Source organism: Sceloporus occidentalis, unplaced genomic scaffold, assembly GCF_023333645.1.
Source record: "Sceloporus occidentalis isolate IW3139 unplaced genomic scaffold, rSceOcc1.0.p SCAF_43, whole genome shotgun sequence".
Lineage (NCBI taxonomy): Eukaryota > Metazoa > Chordata > Lepidosauria > Squamata > Phrynosomatidae > Sceloporus > Sceloporus occidentalis.
Window position 1 is genome coordinate 2,633,512 of NW_028317023.1, and position 16,965 is coordinate 2,650,476.

At 38.6% G+C, this 16,965-nt stretch overlaps 2 protein-coding genes across 2 annotated transcripts; one reads left to right on the forward strand and one right to left on the reverse strand.

Annotated features, from left to right (window-relative positions):
- Positions 1-889: 889 nt before the first annotated feature.
- On the reverse strand, positions 890-13,202 carry LOC149289671 (protein moonraker-like). Its single transcript, XM_089490218.1, has 16 exons — positions 13,148-13,202; positions 12,922-13,061; positions 11,598-12,174; positions 11,107-11,213; positions 10,557-10,613; positions 9,959-10,180; positions 8,534-8,741; positions 7,748-7,944; positions 6,843-7,009; positions 4,874-4,963; positions 4,350-4,416; positions 3,286-3,420; positions 2,372-2,447; positions 2,175-2,295; positions 1,182-1,394; positions 890-1,013 (listed from the first exon to the last, which is right to left on the reverse strand). The coding sequence occupies exons 1-16, from the start codon at positions 13,200-13,202 to the stop codon at positions 890-892; spliced, it is 2,556 nt and encodes an 851-aa protein (XP_089346344.1).
- A 1,173-nt stretch (positions 13,203-14,375) lies between these two features.
- On the forward strand, positions 14,376-16,132 carry TXNDC17 (thioredoxin domain containing 17). Its single transcript, XM_089490343.1, has 4 exons — positions 14,376-14,520; positions 14,641-14,722; positions 15,296-15,371; positions 16,064-16,132. The coding sequence occupies exons 1-4, from the start codon at positions 14,376-14,378 to the stop codon at positions 16,130-16,132; spliced, it is 372 nt and encodes a 123-aa protein (XP_089346469.1).
- Positions 16,133-16,965: the final 833 nt, after the last annotated feature.

The following is a 16,965-nucleotide window of genomic DNA, read 5'->3' on the forward strand; positions in this document are numbered from 1 at the left end:
CACATGGCTGATGTGATCACTCTAGTTACAGCTCTGTGGAAAAGGCACACTTTTCATATTCTGAACTTGCCAAGAAGCCTTACTGCAAATTTTGAACTAGATCAATCATACCAGAAGACACCTATTCTGTGTATATCACCTTTTATTTTTTTAAATTTAATATACCTTATAAATCTTGCAAGGCAGTCTTCATTTTAACCCTCTTTATATGCTCTGAACAATAGAGTGTAGCAATTGCAGATGTGGGACCATTCATGGCCATGTATGAAATATGATGTTGGCTCCTAGGGTCCACTTTGTCTACCACGTCACATATGTACTGGCCACTGAAAGGGTTAAAACATCCGTGCATTTTGATACATGCTTTTTTACGTAAAGGTGGTTTTTATCCTTTCCCGAGTGTTTATATGGTTATATGATTTTCCCTAAATTAAATATTGAAATGTAACACTTTGTTGGGAGACTGGGGAATAATGCATTAGTAAAGCAATTCAAGGATACATAGTTTAAGTGTCACATACAGGTTAGATAATGATCACCCAAGCCTTGTATAGAAATGAAATACCACACCGGGGTCAGTGTATTTCTGTTTTCTATATGAGAAAAGAAAAAACTAAGGGGAAAATAGCAGTGATTTGTGTAATAAACATATAAATTAACCAAGTGACTGAAATAAATAATTGTTTATTTAAAACGCTTTGTAATTACAGCATTAAACAAAAATACATTTTGTGATAAGTTACTAGAATTTTTTAAGGCCTCAAAACGGATAACTTCAAGCAATATAATAGACAAATATGATCAACATAGAAACTTCAAAGCTAAAAAAGTATCAAAAATCTGAAAAAAGAGCTAAAATTTGCATTTGCAAAGCAATTCAATAAACATATCAGCTTGTTTTAAGAGGCTCCAAGAATTCAGAGGTATATAGAGCATCAGCGTAACTGTCACATAGGTCCAGATATTCTGCAGCTACCTCGTTCAGTGCTTCTTCCAAGAGGTCATCTGCCATACTGTATATAAATGAGAAACTTAAGTCACTCAGCCATAATGCTATTAAAAATATTAAATAAAAAAAGTAAAAATGAACAAAAGAATCATAACCCTGTGTTAAGAAGAGGAAACATGCATGCTGGGTAATATACAGTTTTACAGGTGACAGTCTATAGTGTTTAACGTACCTCTCGAAGATGTAACGCGAGTTGAAGCTTCCCTCTTTCGAGTCAGATGTCCGTCGCAGGCGACATTCATACGAGTCATGATAATTTTTGATATTTTGCAGCATTTGTGTCGGAACAGAGATCTCGATCAGGCCTTTCGGTTTTACGGTTGGCCGTTCAGGCAAAACAAGTGGCGAGCTTCTGGCCAACTCTTCCTTGCCTACTTGTAGTGAACTTGAAGAGGCATCACCAGAACAATGTTACGTTTGACAGCAGTTTAAAAAAAACTTTGTTTAAGCTAAGTAAAACAGTAAAACGGAAAATCGTAAATGTCTGCATGGAGCTCACGATAAACACTCATTAAAACATCAAGTCACTTGACAAGCGACTGCCTAATTAAATATATATGCTTTTTATTTTACTGTTTTCGGAAAGATCGGTACCGCTTACACAAACTCTTGCCTATCACAGTTTCTCTTACCAAATGGACACCAGCCATGTTAAATAAATTTGCCAGATTATCTACTTAGAAACCACGTTTTCTACATACACTGATCATCATACCACTTGCCATGATTGATTTATGAATGTAATAAAGGCAAACCATCGTGGCGAGTTACTGTCTCACAGCTTTTACAGATCACTGCTACGCTCGTTAAAAGTGAAGATTACAAGATAGGATTTGATTTCACAGAATCCCATTGTACAGCTCTGTGGATTATGACGGCATTATATTAGCTCAATAAATAATAATAATAGAAAACCCAACAAACATAGAATTGGATGATCGATAAGAACCTTTTGGCCCACCTAGTCTGCCTGCTTTTTTTCCTGCATTAAAGAAATAATAGTGTAAGGGCAAACTGATTGATTAACATAATGCTATAACAAGGTCCAATATAAAATAGATGTCCTCTTTAAAATGTCTCTCTACACTGTTTAAACTACACTGAACTCTTTATAATGGAGCACAGGATGTCTGCTGCGTGCATTTTTAAATCTCTGGTTACTTACTCTCCCTCAAAGGGTTCCTCCAAAAATATGTCCACAACTGGTTCCCTCTGACCCGTGGGCTTGGTGATCATAATTGGATGAGGAGAGCGAGGGATTGTTTCTTTGCCAGCACTCGTTCGATCTGAAGGAACGCATAATGCAATTTAAAATTGCATTTAGACCATGATCAATTTAGTGTTTTACTGAGAATTACAAACCTTTTTCTTCCTGGGCCCAGAATTCAGGATCTGCGTATGTAGCATGGTTACGTCTCTGAACAATTTCTCGGAATTTCTGGAGAACAAAATAAGTCAATAAAAAAAGAAGCGATCACTGGATTTATATGGATTCATCACAACAAATGGTTTTAGAGTCAGCAAAAAAAAAAAATAAAGCACTTTAGTGTAAATCGAGATTAAGACAAACACAAATTGCACAAAAAATTTCTTTTTTGGTTGTATATCAGATGTGGCCCAAATAAATGTTCTCCCACGTATTTCCATTTCAATGCCACAAAAACAATTTTAACTGCAAAACATTGTTTGATATATTAATTCTGTAGCTCAGATGAGATAAGCATTTGGGAAATATATGCAATATATAGATTTAAATAACCTAAATCTAAATCATATACATCTTCTTTGGATCGTGTATAGCAATCATAAATGTAAATTTTGTTTGTAGAAACAGTTTATATATAGAATTATATCCTGGTAGATAAGAAGGCTCCTATTTCTATGAATCATTATATTTTGGATGACTTTCCCTGATCAATGACCACTCTTAGCTGATTCTTTATAGCAATACTAATGGCATCTGTCCCTCCATAGACTTTTATTAGTCACAGTATGGGTAATTAAGACTGAGCCTTCTGTTGTAAGGCAGTGTGACACACAGTCTGGGTGTTTGCGTTGGAGCTTGGGTTAAGATAACAGATATACGAATGGGTTATATGCAGAGATCATTGTATTATGCACAAATTAAAACAGCAGCAACAACAAAAACATACTTTTAAAAACTCAGGTTTAATCCAAAACTGATAAAAACACAACTTGGTGGGAGTTCTCCTTCAAGGCAATATGTACTGTGACCGTCTTTTACACTGATAGATATATACATGCTGGTGCCTCACCTCTATTTCCTCTATCCTTTGAATCATGGCCTCTAAGTCAACATCTTGGATCCCTGAATCCTCTCTTGAACATTGGCCTGTTTCAAGTGAACCTTTATTTATTAAGCTCTCAGGCAGATCCGCCTTGTTGAATGTCTATAGAAGATTGGACAAAAAGAAATGTGTTAAATAACTGTTTAAATAAATGTTTCCCCTATATGTGGATATCGACCATTATCGCTGTGATTCTAGTGATTTTAGAGTGAAATGCTTCTTTCAAATGCAAATCTCATGCTTTCCAATGGAACTGCCCCATGCTAGCTTTCTTACGTATTGATATTTGTAGTTCAGCTCCATTCATGAACTAGGCCCTTCTACAAGGACATATATGACATGATTATTAGGTTAGACATGATGGTTAGACTCGAGCATGCGAATTGTAAATTTACCAAATTCTGGGAAATTGGGTGATTCGCGCAAAGCAACGAAACAAGGTCTCGCCAAGCAAATGAAAACAAAGCAAAAAGCTCAGAACTCTTGTGCAGAATTCGTGGGCCCTTTCACTCACACTCTCGCTCACTCACTTAAGCTACCTTCCTCTACCTTCTCAGCTGACCACTTCTGAATCTCCTTGTTCTTTAACTTATGCCTTCTCTCTCATCTTTTCTCTTTTACCTTCTATCTTTGTCCGCATCTCTGCAGGCATAACCTGCACAATTTGGCCCTAAGGTCGTCACCGGAAGAGAGGACGTCACCGGAAGTGCCATAATTTTGGCAGAAGTTGGAGCCAGGTTATGTCCGCAGAGATGCGGATGAAGATAAAAGAGAAGATAGAAGATGCAGAAGGGATCGGCAGAGAAGGTAAGGAAACACTTTGGAGAGCGTGAGAGAGAAAGTGAAATTTCGTTCCTGAATTAAAAATGCCCTCGATTTTCATACAAACCGATTTGACAGGGAACAAAACCTGCTGCCTAAAAACAAACAATATATATGCTACTACTAATATTATATTATAGATATAAAAAGCCATGCTTAATAACGAAACCAGAACAGATGCCATAATCGCCAAAGTTTGTGTAACTTACTTGCTGTCTTTGTGTATTATCTGTTTTTGATAAATCACTCGCTTGAAGAAGTTGTTCTCTGAATTTTCTGAAAAATTAAAGGAAACTGGAAATATAAATCGCATTGCTCATAACCATTGCAAAATCACCAACTGACTTATTTTTAAAAGCAGACACATTGCGGTTAGATGTGAATGCATTAGGATTAAAGCAAAACACGTACGTAAAAGATGGCTTCGGGGGTTATATATAAAGAGCAATTCCAATGCGACTACCATAGCAACCAAAACTTTGCCGGTGACTGATCCAATTTGTCAGCTTTTGCAGCACAGCTTGCTCTTACATTTTTCCATCATGCAAAACTTGAATTAGGTGAGGAGAAGAAGATAAGAGTGTTTTATAAGGAAGAAAAGTGGTTCAATACTCCAGGGCCTGAGGGCAGCAAACAGACCACAAATTTAGGATATCCTATCTTGAGCACAGGCATGTCAACTAAAAATTAATTCAACTACTCGTCTTCAGGTAAGGGTTTAGATAAAACCTACCGAACATTTTGCAAGCGGGACATTTCTTCCCTGTACAGATTATCTAACTCTTGTATTCTTCTTGCCGTTTCTGCGTCCAGCCAAGCCAACCTGGAAAGGAAGAAAGAATGAAAATATCCATTAAATCACAAGTACGATCACACAGAAATTGGTGACTAAAGTTAATCTTTACTTGGCTGGTTGTTCCTAGCACTTAAGTACCTCTTTTGTTACGGTTAAAGTCTCCAATGGGAGGCTTTAGAATATAGCATCCCTGTTTTGACACTGAACATGTTCACTCACAAACTCCAAAAAATATATTTGCTTCTGGATAACGTGCTCAAACCCCTACTGGGACTATGGTTAATATATTTTAACATCTGTTGTCTTTTTTATAGTTACTAAATTAATCCCTTAAGGACTTGAGTGATTTTACGCTTAAGGACCAGAGGAATTGCCAACTTCTTGCTATGTCTTTCTTCAACAATTATTTCTCTCTTTCTCATTTGGCATACTGTGTGTGTGTATATATATATATTTTTTTATTTTGGGACAAGTAGGACTTTTTTTAAAACCATATGCAAGACATTTTTAATATCTATATTTTTTCTTTTTACCAGAAACAATTTGCACAGTCTTACAGGTATATTAATTAAACTAATATATAACTAGAATAAAAGGGGGGAAAAATACCTAAAAATAAGATTAACCACCCCAAAATCCTATACAATTTTCATTTATTTTACGTTTTTATTTATTTTTGAAGTTTTTTTAACATCTTAATAATCCCTAAGGGTCAGGTTAAAAAAAAAAGTGTATTTTTAAAAAACAAAAGTGGGTCTTAGGTATAGGCATAGAAGCAGCCATAAAGCAGTCAACAACAGCTGAGACCCAAAGATCACCACGGTGTGGGACCATTTTTACCAGTATGTCTTTGGTCTTGTAGGGACTTGTTTTCATGGTGTTATTAATCACAAAAGGGGTGCAATTAACAAATTGTGATATTCTTTTTTTTAGCATTTTAGCATGAGTTTAAAAGTACTGCATTTACTGTTTTAAGAAAGCCTTCGCTGGAATTTCAAGACTATATTGTCTGCCATTGACATTGGCAAAATTACTTGGAGAAAGTATTCTTTGTCATATTTGAATAACAACCAGATTGGCAAAAAAAAGTGAAAAAAAAAAAAAAAGAAGTAGATGGAGTGGGAATCCAAATCAATGAATTTCAACAAGGTTCTAAATTATTCTCAAGCCAAGGATGAGCAAATTCATGTAGAATAAAGAAGCATCCAACAGAGGAGACATAATTTTGGTCAACCGGACAGAAATATCCAAAAAGAGATCAATAAAAAATAAGGGCAACATAAATAAAATGTGTGTGCCAGCAGGAAAGTAATTGGATCTATAGCTACTGTATTTCTTCTGGGATTTGATCTGTCCAATCTTAAAATACACAATATTAGATACTAGCTGATGCGTGTCATTAAAATGATGGTGGGTGTCTTGCACACGAGCAACAAGGGATAGGGGTGGCTAGGAGAGCTCAAGCTGAAGAAGCATACAATGGGATCCGGGTCTGCTATGAATCACAGGACCAATCACGGCTCTGTGTCTGCGAGGGTGTGTCGTCAGTGTTAGTAAATATCTATAAAAATGATATGTTGTTGCTCTGTCTAAGTTTCACTAATTGAAGAAATAGGAAAATATATATATATATATATATATATATATATATAGGGTTTCCTATTGCAGGCCCTTTGATGACAGACCTGACAGCTTCTTTGGCAATAGCATCTTCTTTCTCAGGTTGATTAATTGTGAGTATATTATCATTATCCAATGTTTTTGTTGGAGAAAGGTTCAATCTCTTGTCTTCTTTCTTCACATGAATCCTGTGTAAAAAAAATAAAAATAAAAAAAGGTTGCTTGAAGACTACAAACAGACCATCATTTATGGATTAAAGAGGTTCAATGTACAAATATGATTTACTTTTTCGGGGATGCCGGGGGAGAAGTTTTATTGGGAGGTAACCATGGAGTCCTCTTCTCCTTGACAGGTGGATGATTCTCTTTCAATGCAAATGCCACTGTTTTCTTTTGAAAATGTGCTCCCTGATATGGTTCCGTTCTTCGAGGTTGGGATGGCTGGCGGAATCTCTGACAAGAGTTAACATACAAACAATTAGAAATTTGACTTGGCTGGCTCTGTGGTTAACCTGTAAAGTTCACGAGCTTTACAATGAGATTACAGCTGTCTTCTTCCCTTAAATGCAGTATTAGAAACCTCATTCCTAGTACTATTGGATATTCAACCACTTAAAATGAAGTAATATTCTGCCGCACTTTGTTGGCTTAACTGGTGTCTCATACAATAGCGTATCATTGGAATTTGCTACACTTAATGTAAGGGAAGCACAATATTAGTAAAGAAAATGACATATGCTGCATTAATTAACATAGAACAGCTAAATAATGGTTACGGCTAAAAAGGTCCAATTCTGTTTGATTAAAGTCTGGGAAACTATATCAAGCTTTATAGCCGGCAGACAGCTAGACTTTTGCAGCTTCCACTTTACAGCAGTCAGATCCAGGTGGCTGGTGATCGGTATATAACATTAAACTAAACACAAAAACAAAAATGAATACAAAAACACAACTAAATTCCATAAAAATAGCATTTGGATCTTAGTTTGGTTTTTTTTACCAGTAAAAGCGATTCAATAAAAACAGTCATGACCACAGTCATACACCCACAATGTACTTGGACATGCTGGCTGAGTGTACACATCTAACATGGAGTCGTTAAGTATATTAACATGCTACCTGTATGGATAATATAAATGTCATTGTATTCATAAGCGGGTGAAGTTTAGTTATCAATGCTATATTGGTTACCTGGGGTTTATGAGAATGTAGCACTCCTTTGCGTCTGTTATGTCCTGTGCCTACCCTGGGAATGCCTTTTAGACCACCCGCTTGTATTAAGGCCTCCAGCCCAGATCTAAGGGCTGCTCTCCTTTCTGGCGTAGGTGGGTCCTCTACATTTATCGGCTCAGTCTGGGTCCCTGTAGTCAAAGATTCAGGATTGTTGTCTATAAAGGTGTAAAGAATAAAGAACCAATAAGACATAGCAAATATAGTAACAAGCTGAATTATTTTTGATTCAAGACACTACAAAGTTCGGTTCTCCAGTGAGATCTAAAATGAAAAGCATCCCAAATTAAAAACAAGACACCAACTAGACTAACTCCAATATTATGATTTATTAGATAGACCTTACACCAAAACATGGAGGCACTTAACCACTATTATAACAAAAGGTGAAGTCTAGGTTACAACTGTCTAAATCACCATAATTGCTACCGGATGCTATTCAGAACATCGCTTGGACATCTTCTGTTGAAAGCCTTTTATTACCTTTTTAAAATGATCATTACTCGATTACATTTAACACCCTGCATAGAATGGCAATTCTGATTATCGTGTGCATATAAAATATATAAATAGCCACAAGGTACAGCTATACATAAGATAATACAGCTACATTATGGCAAATTGCATGCATGAGAAAGACAGTTACTCCCAAAACATTGGGAACAAAACAAATGGTCAATTTTTAACATAAAAGGGGCTTCTCATAAGGGCTTCTCATATCCTAGCAAAGTTTGACAACAGATCTACCGAACACAGGCTGTTTCCAGACTCCTGACTTCTCCAGAGGCAGCCGCTGCTTGAAGATCGGAGGTGGACCTCTCTTCTCTTTAACGGGAGGTCTAGAGGGTAGCTCGTCATCTCTCTTTTCAGCAGATGGGGATCTGCTTGCAACCTTCTTTGGAGATGCTCTTCTACCATAGGAGGACACTTTGTGCTCAAGAAGGAGATCAAGGTCCTGGAGAAATATTTAGGCAAGTCACTTTGTGTATAAACACAAATTTTATGTGTATGGCTTCAATGTTTGCTCTAGTATACTAAAGCTATCATTAAAGTTTCAAAGGATGCAGTAGGTGTAGTACAGTCAGGATAGCATTAGGGAGATGAGTTTTGTGTGAAAAGCTTTGAGATTGATTTACAAGTCCTTATCATCTGAGGACCTCCCGTTATAAGCAGAACTCCAGAACAGTCGTACAAAATTAAAGTTAAATAATGCATTTTTTTTTTCATTTAAAGATAAATTCAATGTACAAAACTGTAATCTCTATAATAATAACCCATCCTCATGGTACACCAATGGTTCAGGTTTCTTTTTAATCTACTTGTTAGAATAGAACATGGTAATCACTAAACCCACACCACAGTGTGCCTTGAGTACTGAGGTGGGAACCATTGCACTAGAATATAAAAATACCCTGGCAACAGCCCAGATCCATTAAACATAGTACTGAAAAGTATAAGTATTCTTTTAAAATACATAAAAAATGTTTATTTAATTATTGTTAATTTATGGAGGTTTTAGCTGGCTCTCTATATCTTAGAAGAGCTTAATCGATACTGTGAGGGTCAAGAGGTATATCACCTGCCAATATATTTGCCTTAATCTGACAAGCCAAGATGTACCAACTCTGACCCAGATAATTGATTTAGTAGATGAAAAATGTTGGACAGGCACAGAAAAAGATGTCAAGTGCTGCCCTCAGCGAATATCAGACATTTTAAAAGGATTACAAAAGATGTCAATACACAGCAAAGAGCCAGACAATAAAAAACAAATAAAGCTTTCCTGAATTATACCGGTCTCCTGAAGGCAGTAACTGACGCAAGTCTTTATATTCATTTAAGAGCCAAGGAGAAAAAGTTTTGAGCTTCCAAGTATTATAGAACTGAATTCATATCTTACAATTTCTACAACTAAAAAAACTAACTGAACTAAACTAAAAAATAAAGAGATATTGTGGTCTTTTAAATGAATATTGACTTAAACATTGTATTAACGGGACTTACTTTTAAATACATAAATTAATCATTCCCACTACATTTTGGCTTTTAAAAATTCTCAGGAATCTTAAATTCAGGGGTCAAAAATCTGTTTACACAGCCAATACATTTGGAATGCTTATACACTCATCAGTACCCCAAGGATGTGTTACAGAGCTGCCAAGCCATTGCTACCTCAGCTTGCTGGAGGATGGAAAAGATGGTGCTTGATGCTGCAGGGTCGCTGCCCGTTTCCACCTTCGCGGTGCAGAGCGTCAGCTGGCGGATGAAATGCACCAATTCTTTATAAAGAGCTGGAACCTGCTGCTCCCCTCGCTCACTCAGCTGAGTGACAAACAGCTGCAAAGCCCGAATGGCTCCTCTGTAGACGGCTGCCAGCCTGGACATAGTTCGGGACTGACAAGACAGTTACAACGTAAGTTGGCCATGCAATCCTTATAACCCATGTGGGTGTAATATGAGAATAATAAAAAAGCAAGACATACAGGCATAGAATGGTTAATCTCCCCAAGGTGTAAACAACTCAACTAGACTGCAATACCCATCATCATTAGCTAGAGATTCCCTAAAGGGTTTTAACAGCATTCACTTGGCCAGTTTGCCCTATTCATATAGATCACTGCAGAGAATATTGTTTTCATACAACCCTAGTAAAACTCAACTGGTCACACTATACGTAAAACGGATGAAAAAAAGAAACCAGTCAAGACCCAACTGAATGGGAAAAGGCCGATTCAATGTGTGTAGCAGTTTGGATAATTTGCCTTCTTACTTTTTTGGTATGCTTGATTTTCTGTGGCTGATCTAGTTCTTCCTGTATTTCTTTTACCTGTAGAGATCAATGGGGTTAAAATGAGGGAAACAGATAAGCAAGCATCTGTGCAAAGGGCCAATGTGAGAGATGGAGACATAATAATCAATCAATTAATAATCAAGTATCAATCAGCTTTACTCTGGTTAGTTGTGGTCAAACGCCAGCTTTCATATGCACTTTAATGTCCCCTTCAAGCAAGTGGCTGCTTCAAGCTGCCAAAAAGGACACAAAATGAGGATAGCCTTGGAGCTGCAGCATTTATACCAGGTAAGTACTTACAAAGTATCATTATTCATTGCTGATGCCGTGTGGCACACTAGACTGCCACTTTAACACCTTAAAACTGCTTTTTTTAATACAAAAGCTGCAATATATCCTAGTTTAATGAAACATGCATTCCAGCGATCAACTGCCCTTTAATGATGACAAGGGTACAACAAAACAACGAGCTCAGTGCGTTTCACAGAGAGAACCCAATAAACTGCTTCACAGTGGTCAGATTATTTACCTGTTGCTGCAGAACATAAAGTGTTCTAGCTGAATGTGCTGCTCTTTCCTTCTGGCGAATCCGGCCTCTGGCTTGTTCATCAGGATCCAAGATCTCCCCGGTGTGTCCTAAAACAGAGACATAATTCTGTATAGCAGGTACAATCGGGCGTCTCTACAGGGGAGCTGTGGTTTCAACATAATGGCCGTGATTTATGAAGGGCCAACCTCGGTAACAGTTGCATAGCTGGCAGTGTATCATGCAGCTAGATCAGCACAGGACCCAGGTCTCTACTAAAGAAGCAGCTTGCCAGGCCTGGCCCTTTATAATGCAGAATGAAATAAGTGAGGATGTAGTGAATAAGTCCTTTAGAAAACTTTACTTGGCGCATACAATCATTAAAAAAAGCAAAAAAATATTTTTTTTTAGGGTAAAGTTCTCAACCTTAAAAGATCTGAAACATTTAAAGACATGTGAGAAGTGGAAACTATTTCGGAAACTTCCTCATTTACCTTTGTGTGCCAGTTCTTGTATTTTTTGCATGTAGGTACACATCTCTTTCTGCAGTCGCTTCACCTCCAGGCCACTTGGCTCAGGTGCAGTTTCTGGGATTGTCCTACTTCCGGACCCTGTCTCATGGGTCGGTGGAGAGTCCGACATACGTGGGTAGTTCCCATTTTTATCTGATGTATATACATAGACTCGGGCACCTGACTTAGTCACTTCTGGTTTTACAGCCTTTAAAACTTTATTTTTATCCTTAGGGATGTGCCGTTTTGCTTTCAAATCAGGTTTTAAAGGTTGGGCTGGACCTTCACGTTCTGGTAAACTTTGTATAACCTCCTGCTTTTCCACCAAATGTTTTCTTTTCAAATCTCTCTTAGCGAGCCAGACAGCTAGGTTCAGGCGTTCTTCTGATATTACAGAGAAGGAAATTGAAGGACTGGAACGTCTTGAAGGATTGTCTTCATCGGAACTTCCTACTTTCTTCAGGGTTGCAACGAGCTTCTCTATAACAATCGGCGATGGATTTGAAAAGTGGGTGGCCAAGTTAGACGGATGAATTGGAACACCTCGCTTAAACTGCAGCTACAAAGAATTAGAAGACACTTCAATAACAACCGTCTCAATTTCAGTCATTTCAAATATAATCAAGTCATGAACTAAATATCATTTGAGTTTAGAGACTTAATGGAGAGTTGTGGATTGGCCCCCCTTGCATCACTATTCATTATTAAAGGCCAACACTGACAGGTCTCTCTATCAAGAAGCACTAAGCTAACCCTGTATAACGCATAGTTCCATGAGTGAGGAGACTTTGAAGAAGAGAGCGCGAATGAAAGCGAGAGCGCGCGAGAGCGCGAATGAAAGCGAGAGCGCGCGAGAGCGAGAATGAAAGCGAGAGCGAGAGAGAGCGAGAATGAAAGCGAGAGCGCGCGAGAATGAAAGCGAGAGCGCGCGAGAATGAAAGCGAGAGCGCGCGAGAATGAAAGCGAGAGCGCGCGAGAATGAAAGCGAGAGCGCGCGAGAATGAAAGCGAGAGCGCGCGAGAGCGAGAATGAAAGCGAGAGCGAGAATGAAAGCGAGAGCGCGCGAGAGCGAGAATGAAAGCGAGAGCGCGCGAGAGCGAGAATGAAAGCGAGAGCGCACATGAAAGCGAGAGCGAGGATGAAAGCGAGAGCGAGAATGAAAGCGAGAGCGCGCATGAAAGCGAGAGCGAAAGTGAGAGCGCGCGAGAGCGAGAATGAAAGCGAGAGCGAGAATGAAAGCAAGAGAGCGCGAGAGCGAGAATGAAAGCGAGAGAGCGCGACTTATTTTTGTTGCTTTATAACCAACCTGATTTCCCTTTGCGTGGTATATAGCAGGCTGCACTCTGTGTGGTAAATAGTGGGCAGCGCTCGTGCCACTTAGGAACGTCTGCGTGGTCTTTAGCTGGTGTTGACCATCCAAAGCCATCTTCTGACTGTAAGAGGAACCTGTATAACAACAACGTGGAATCCATTAAACTTCACTGTATGCAATAAAATTTCTATATGCCTCAACATAAATTGTAATCTATTACCGTGACAATCACCACAGTATAACATTTTAGCACGTGTCTCATTTAAGAGGGACATGTTAGCCTAGGAGGTGTGGGTTACAGACAGGCCTTGGACTATACATTGTTTGTGTAACTGAATATCAGTGTTCTATTTACACATTCACGTTTATAAACCAATGTTCTGATGTTTCTGTGGATGTATCATAAGGTTTTATTCACTAAAGGGCGATGTAACAACAGTGTTGTGGTTTCAGCCCCATCTCTCTCTCCTCTGTTCATTATCAACAGCCAACATTGGCAAGTCTGATGTGAAGGGTGATAAATAATGCATTATACAGGGCCAACTAAGAACATTCTGCGACAGTGGCTCACGTATTTTATATATAATACTTTAAAAATACAATAATATATTCCACCGCTCCATGACACGATAATGTCACGACAACAGAGGAGGTTTTCTTTACCTTATAATTATTTGGCGTTTTCACACATTATTCCAGCAGGCTTAACACTGCCCGACGCATCGCCTCTGTAACGATTTCCTCTTTAAAATCTCTCTCGATCTTCAAATAACCAAACTAACAAAAACAATTACCCAACGGTTTAAAGCGACGCTATGACAACCGGTTATCTGAAAAGCATTGTATGGGTCGCCGCACTAACCAAACTTCGAAAGCCCAGCTACGCCTCGGGGGCGCTACAGCTGGCGCGGAATGACGGGACATGTAACCTCGGCGGACATCTTTGATACTGGAATGTAGCGCTATGATAACCAAAATGCTGTGAATTGCTACATTGTCGCCGAACAATTACACAAGACATAAACATTCACGGGAATAGGCGGGAAATAATTTTCCACTTCACCACTTTTTGCACGAGTAATGCTCATGAGGGTTTTGCCCTAACCTAAAATGGCCGCGGTTATTTCATTCTTTTTTTTTCTCTGGGTTCAGAGTTTACGAGGGCGGTATCTTTTTTTTTCGTTATACTGTATATGCTCCATTGTGCGAAGTTTGTTTAGTAGAAAAGGCGGATTGCTGTAGGGTATGAGTCGCCAGAATTACGTTCAAATATATTAAGGCCACAATAAATACAGGGCGGTAAAAAAAAACCAAAAAAACTATTACATTGACTGTCCCTTTAAGAGCTGGAGCAGGAAGCGGATAGTGCATGTGCTGAGTGTGCTCGATTGCTGTCTGCAGAACAGGAAGTTTGGGCAGTGTTTACTGAATTACTGGTTAGCAGAAATATGTCTCCCTACAAAGAAGTTAAAGTCCAGGGGTATGAGGAATACTGCCAGGAAGTGGAGAAACACAAGGGGAAGACAGTGTTTGCTTATTTTTCTGGGAGTAAGAATGCAGATGGAAAGAGCTGGTGCCCAGACTGTGTGAAAGGTACTGAATCCTCATCTGCTTTCCCAAGCAGTGTAAGATAACGTTTCTGTGATTGTAGGCAGTGGGGATGAGAGCAAATTGTATGATTAATTAACCATCACTTCTGTCGATCTGTTTTAGCTGAACCGATAGTGTTCGGTGAATTGGAGAATCTACCTGACGGTTCGGTGTTCATATACTGCCAAGTCGGAGAGCGAGCATAGTAAGTCAGCTTAGTAGATTGCAATAATGCAACAATATTTGTTACAAAACTGTACAGTAGCAACGCTATTAAAGGGACACGCCAGCCATCATATGAAGCTTAATGTGTATGACAGCCAAGTGTCCCATTTGAGTGATCGTTTTCTACCTCTTGCAAGTGCTTCAGCAAAAAGGTCTGAGCTGGTCCTGCATAATCCATGGTTTTTGTTATTTATTGAATTGTACAACGCCATCATATTCAGTGGAGCTGTACAATGAGTAAACAGGACATAACAGACGAGGTGAGGGCTCTGCTCAAAGGAGCTTGCAGCTTAATCAGTAACGTGACTTTCAAGAAATCCAACTGATTGAACTATGAACAGCCATCCAATGTCTCGTAGTAAAATAATAATTCAAACTCTTTGAATAACAATACAACTAACTCTTTTTGTCCCTGGCTATACATGTTGTACTTCATGCTTTGTGTGCCTAGCAGGAAATCTGCCCCTACAGTCTTTGCTGCAAACTAATTAGAAGTGGATCTCTGGTTGTTGATCAGCCAAGTCTTTACTGTCCATCTCTGTTTTTCTTTTAGCTGGAAAGACCCAAACAATGAATTCAAGCAAAACCTCAAGCTGACGGGTGTTCCAACTCTCCTCAAATGTGGCACGGTGAGCTCTAACATATGATGCTTGTATGTTTAAAATGCCTCAAGTTGTCCTGACTGTCTCCCCCTTAGATGGCTCTGCTGAAAGCAATGCTTCTTGCGCTTGCAAAGTATAAGCCCCATTTCAGTCATGGGAGAAGCAGCGCTGCCAATTACACGTATGCCATTTTTAACTACTGTTTGGCTGACATACATGTGATTGGCGTGCTCTCTAAGCATGTGCACACAGATTACATACCGATGCTTATTGCTTTTAACAGAGGCAGCCGAGAGAGGACTTAAATGAGTCTTATTTCCTTTCTCGGATAACTAAGCAATGCATGCTCCAATTTAAAATGGTTTCTTTGAGTCTTTTTAAGGGTGGACGAGGCAAAGAGAGAGAACCTCAGGACGGGAAACTCATTTGATAATGTTCTGCAAGATTTATACAGAGGTTATTAGCTCTCATGATGTGAACTAGTACACCAATTAACAAACACAAAGCACACTCGGCTAAAGACTACAGTGGCCACAGTTCCCTTTAGGGAATTACAGTTGCATGGTTTATTTAGGAGACCCTCTTAATTAGTGATGAATGGGCTTGTAAATTAGCATTCGTGGGATTATCCTGAGAAATTGAGTATCTACATTATTTAATTATATAATGAACGGCTGTAGTTTAAACGCTTGTAACCCTGAATGTTTTCCTTTTTTCAGAGCCAGAAGCTAGTAGAAGAGCAATGTCTTAAGGCTGATCTGGTGCAAATGTTGTTTTCTGAAGACTAAATGGCATGATAAATGTGCATATTGTGCCTATGGAAACGACAAATTGCCAAGAAAGCAAGTCGATTTTAACATTCATTTCCTTTACAAGCCCAGAGAGAGCAAGATTCACACGGAATAGTGTGCCCCTCGCAAAATAAGGTTTTAGGATCCATGCTTCAGGGGTCGAAACAGTGAAATTGTTTATACGACTGATTTTGTTTTACTTTATTGCAGTTGATAAACTATTTTCCATACATAAACTAAATTTACAATATCACTCTTGTGGAACTCTAAAGACATGACACAGGAAGAAGATCGGAGTTAAAACATTCGAAAACAGGAGGAATAAAAGTTTCCATGGGAAAAGTTATACTGTAATTTTGTAATTGACTTAAATTGTTAGAAAGCTGCACTTAAAAAGTCAAAACGTTCAGAAATAGTAATGTTGGAGAACTTACATCATATTTACCCTTGTATTCTGTGTCTATGGCCACACCGAACTAGTTAAAGGATACCTTCAATCACCCATTTTGCATGAACCCCGTTCCATTTTAACGCATGCGAAGTGGTAAAAGGCAACTGCCGGAAAACACTCATTTTGTTACATTCATGTAATAAATTGCAAAGTATACTCAGACAGTTGGTATGCTATTACACCATTCTATTTTTGTGCACGCATTAAACTCTTTAGTTCTGTGAGTGACAAATAAGAGCACTTTGCAGTGGAGGCGCTAATACCACTCCATTTTCTAGATGATTTATAATCACTAAATGATCAAATAAACAATGTTTGATTTAAAATATCCAGTAATGTGCCTCGGCCTATTTTTTCCCAATACAAGGTAACTGAAAAC

Coding starts and splice junctions, on each gene's coding strand:
- LOC149289671 (XM_089490218.1), bottom strand. CDS start 13,202: ATGTCCCTCTTAAATGAGACACGTGCTAAAATGTTATACTGTGGTGAT. Junction 4,417..4,873: donor TCCCGCTTGCAAAATGTTCG/GTAGGTTTTATC, acceptor TTAATTTTTCAG/AAAATTCAGAGAACAACTTC. Junction 1,395..2,174: donor GAGGAACCCTTTGAGGGAGA/GTAAGTAACCAG, acceptor TGCCTCTTCAAG/TTCACTACAAGTAGGCAAGG.
- TXNDC17 (XM_089490343.1), top strand. CDS start 14,376: ATGTCTCCCTACAAAGAAGTTAAAGTCCAGGGGTATGAGGAATACTGC. Junction 14,521..14,640: donor GTGCCCAGACTGTGTGAAAG/GTACTGAATCCT, acceptor GATCTGTTTTAG/CTGAACCGATAGTGTTCGGT. Junction 14,723..15,295: donor CAAGTCGGAGAGCGAGCATA/GTAAGTCAGCTT, acceptor TTTTTCTTTTAG/CTGGAAAGACCCAAACAATG.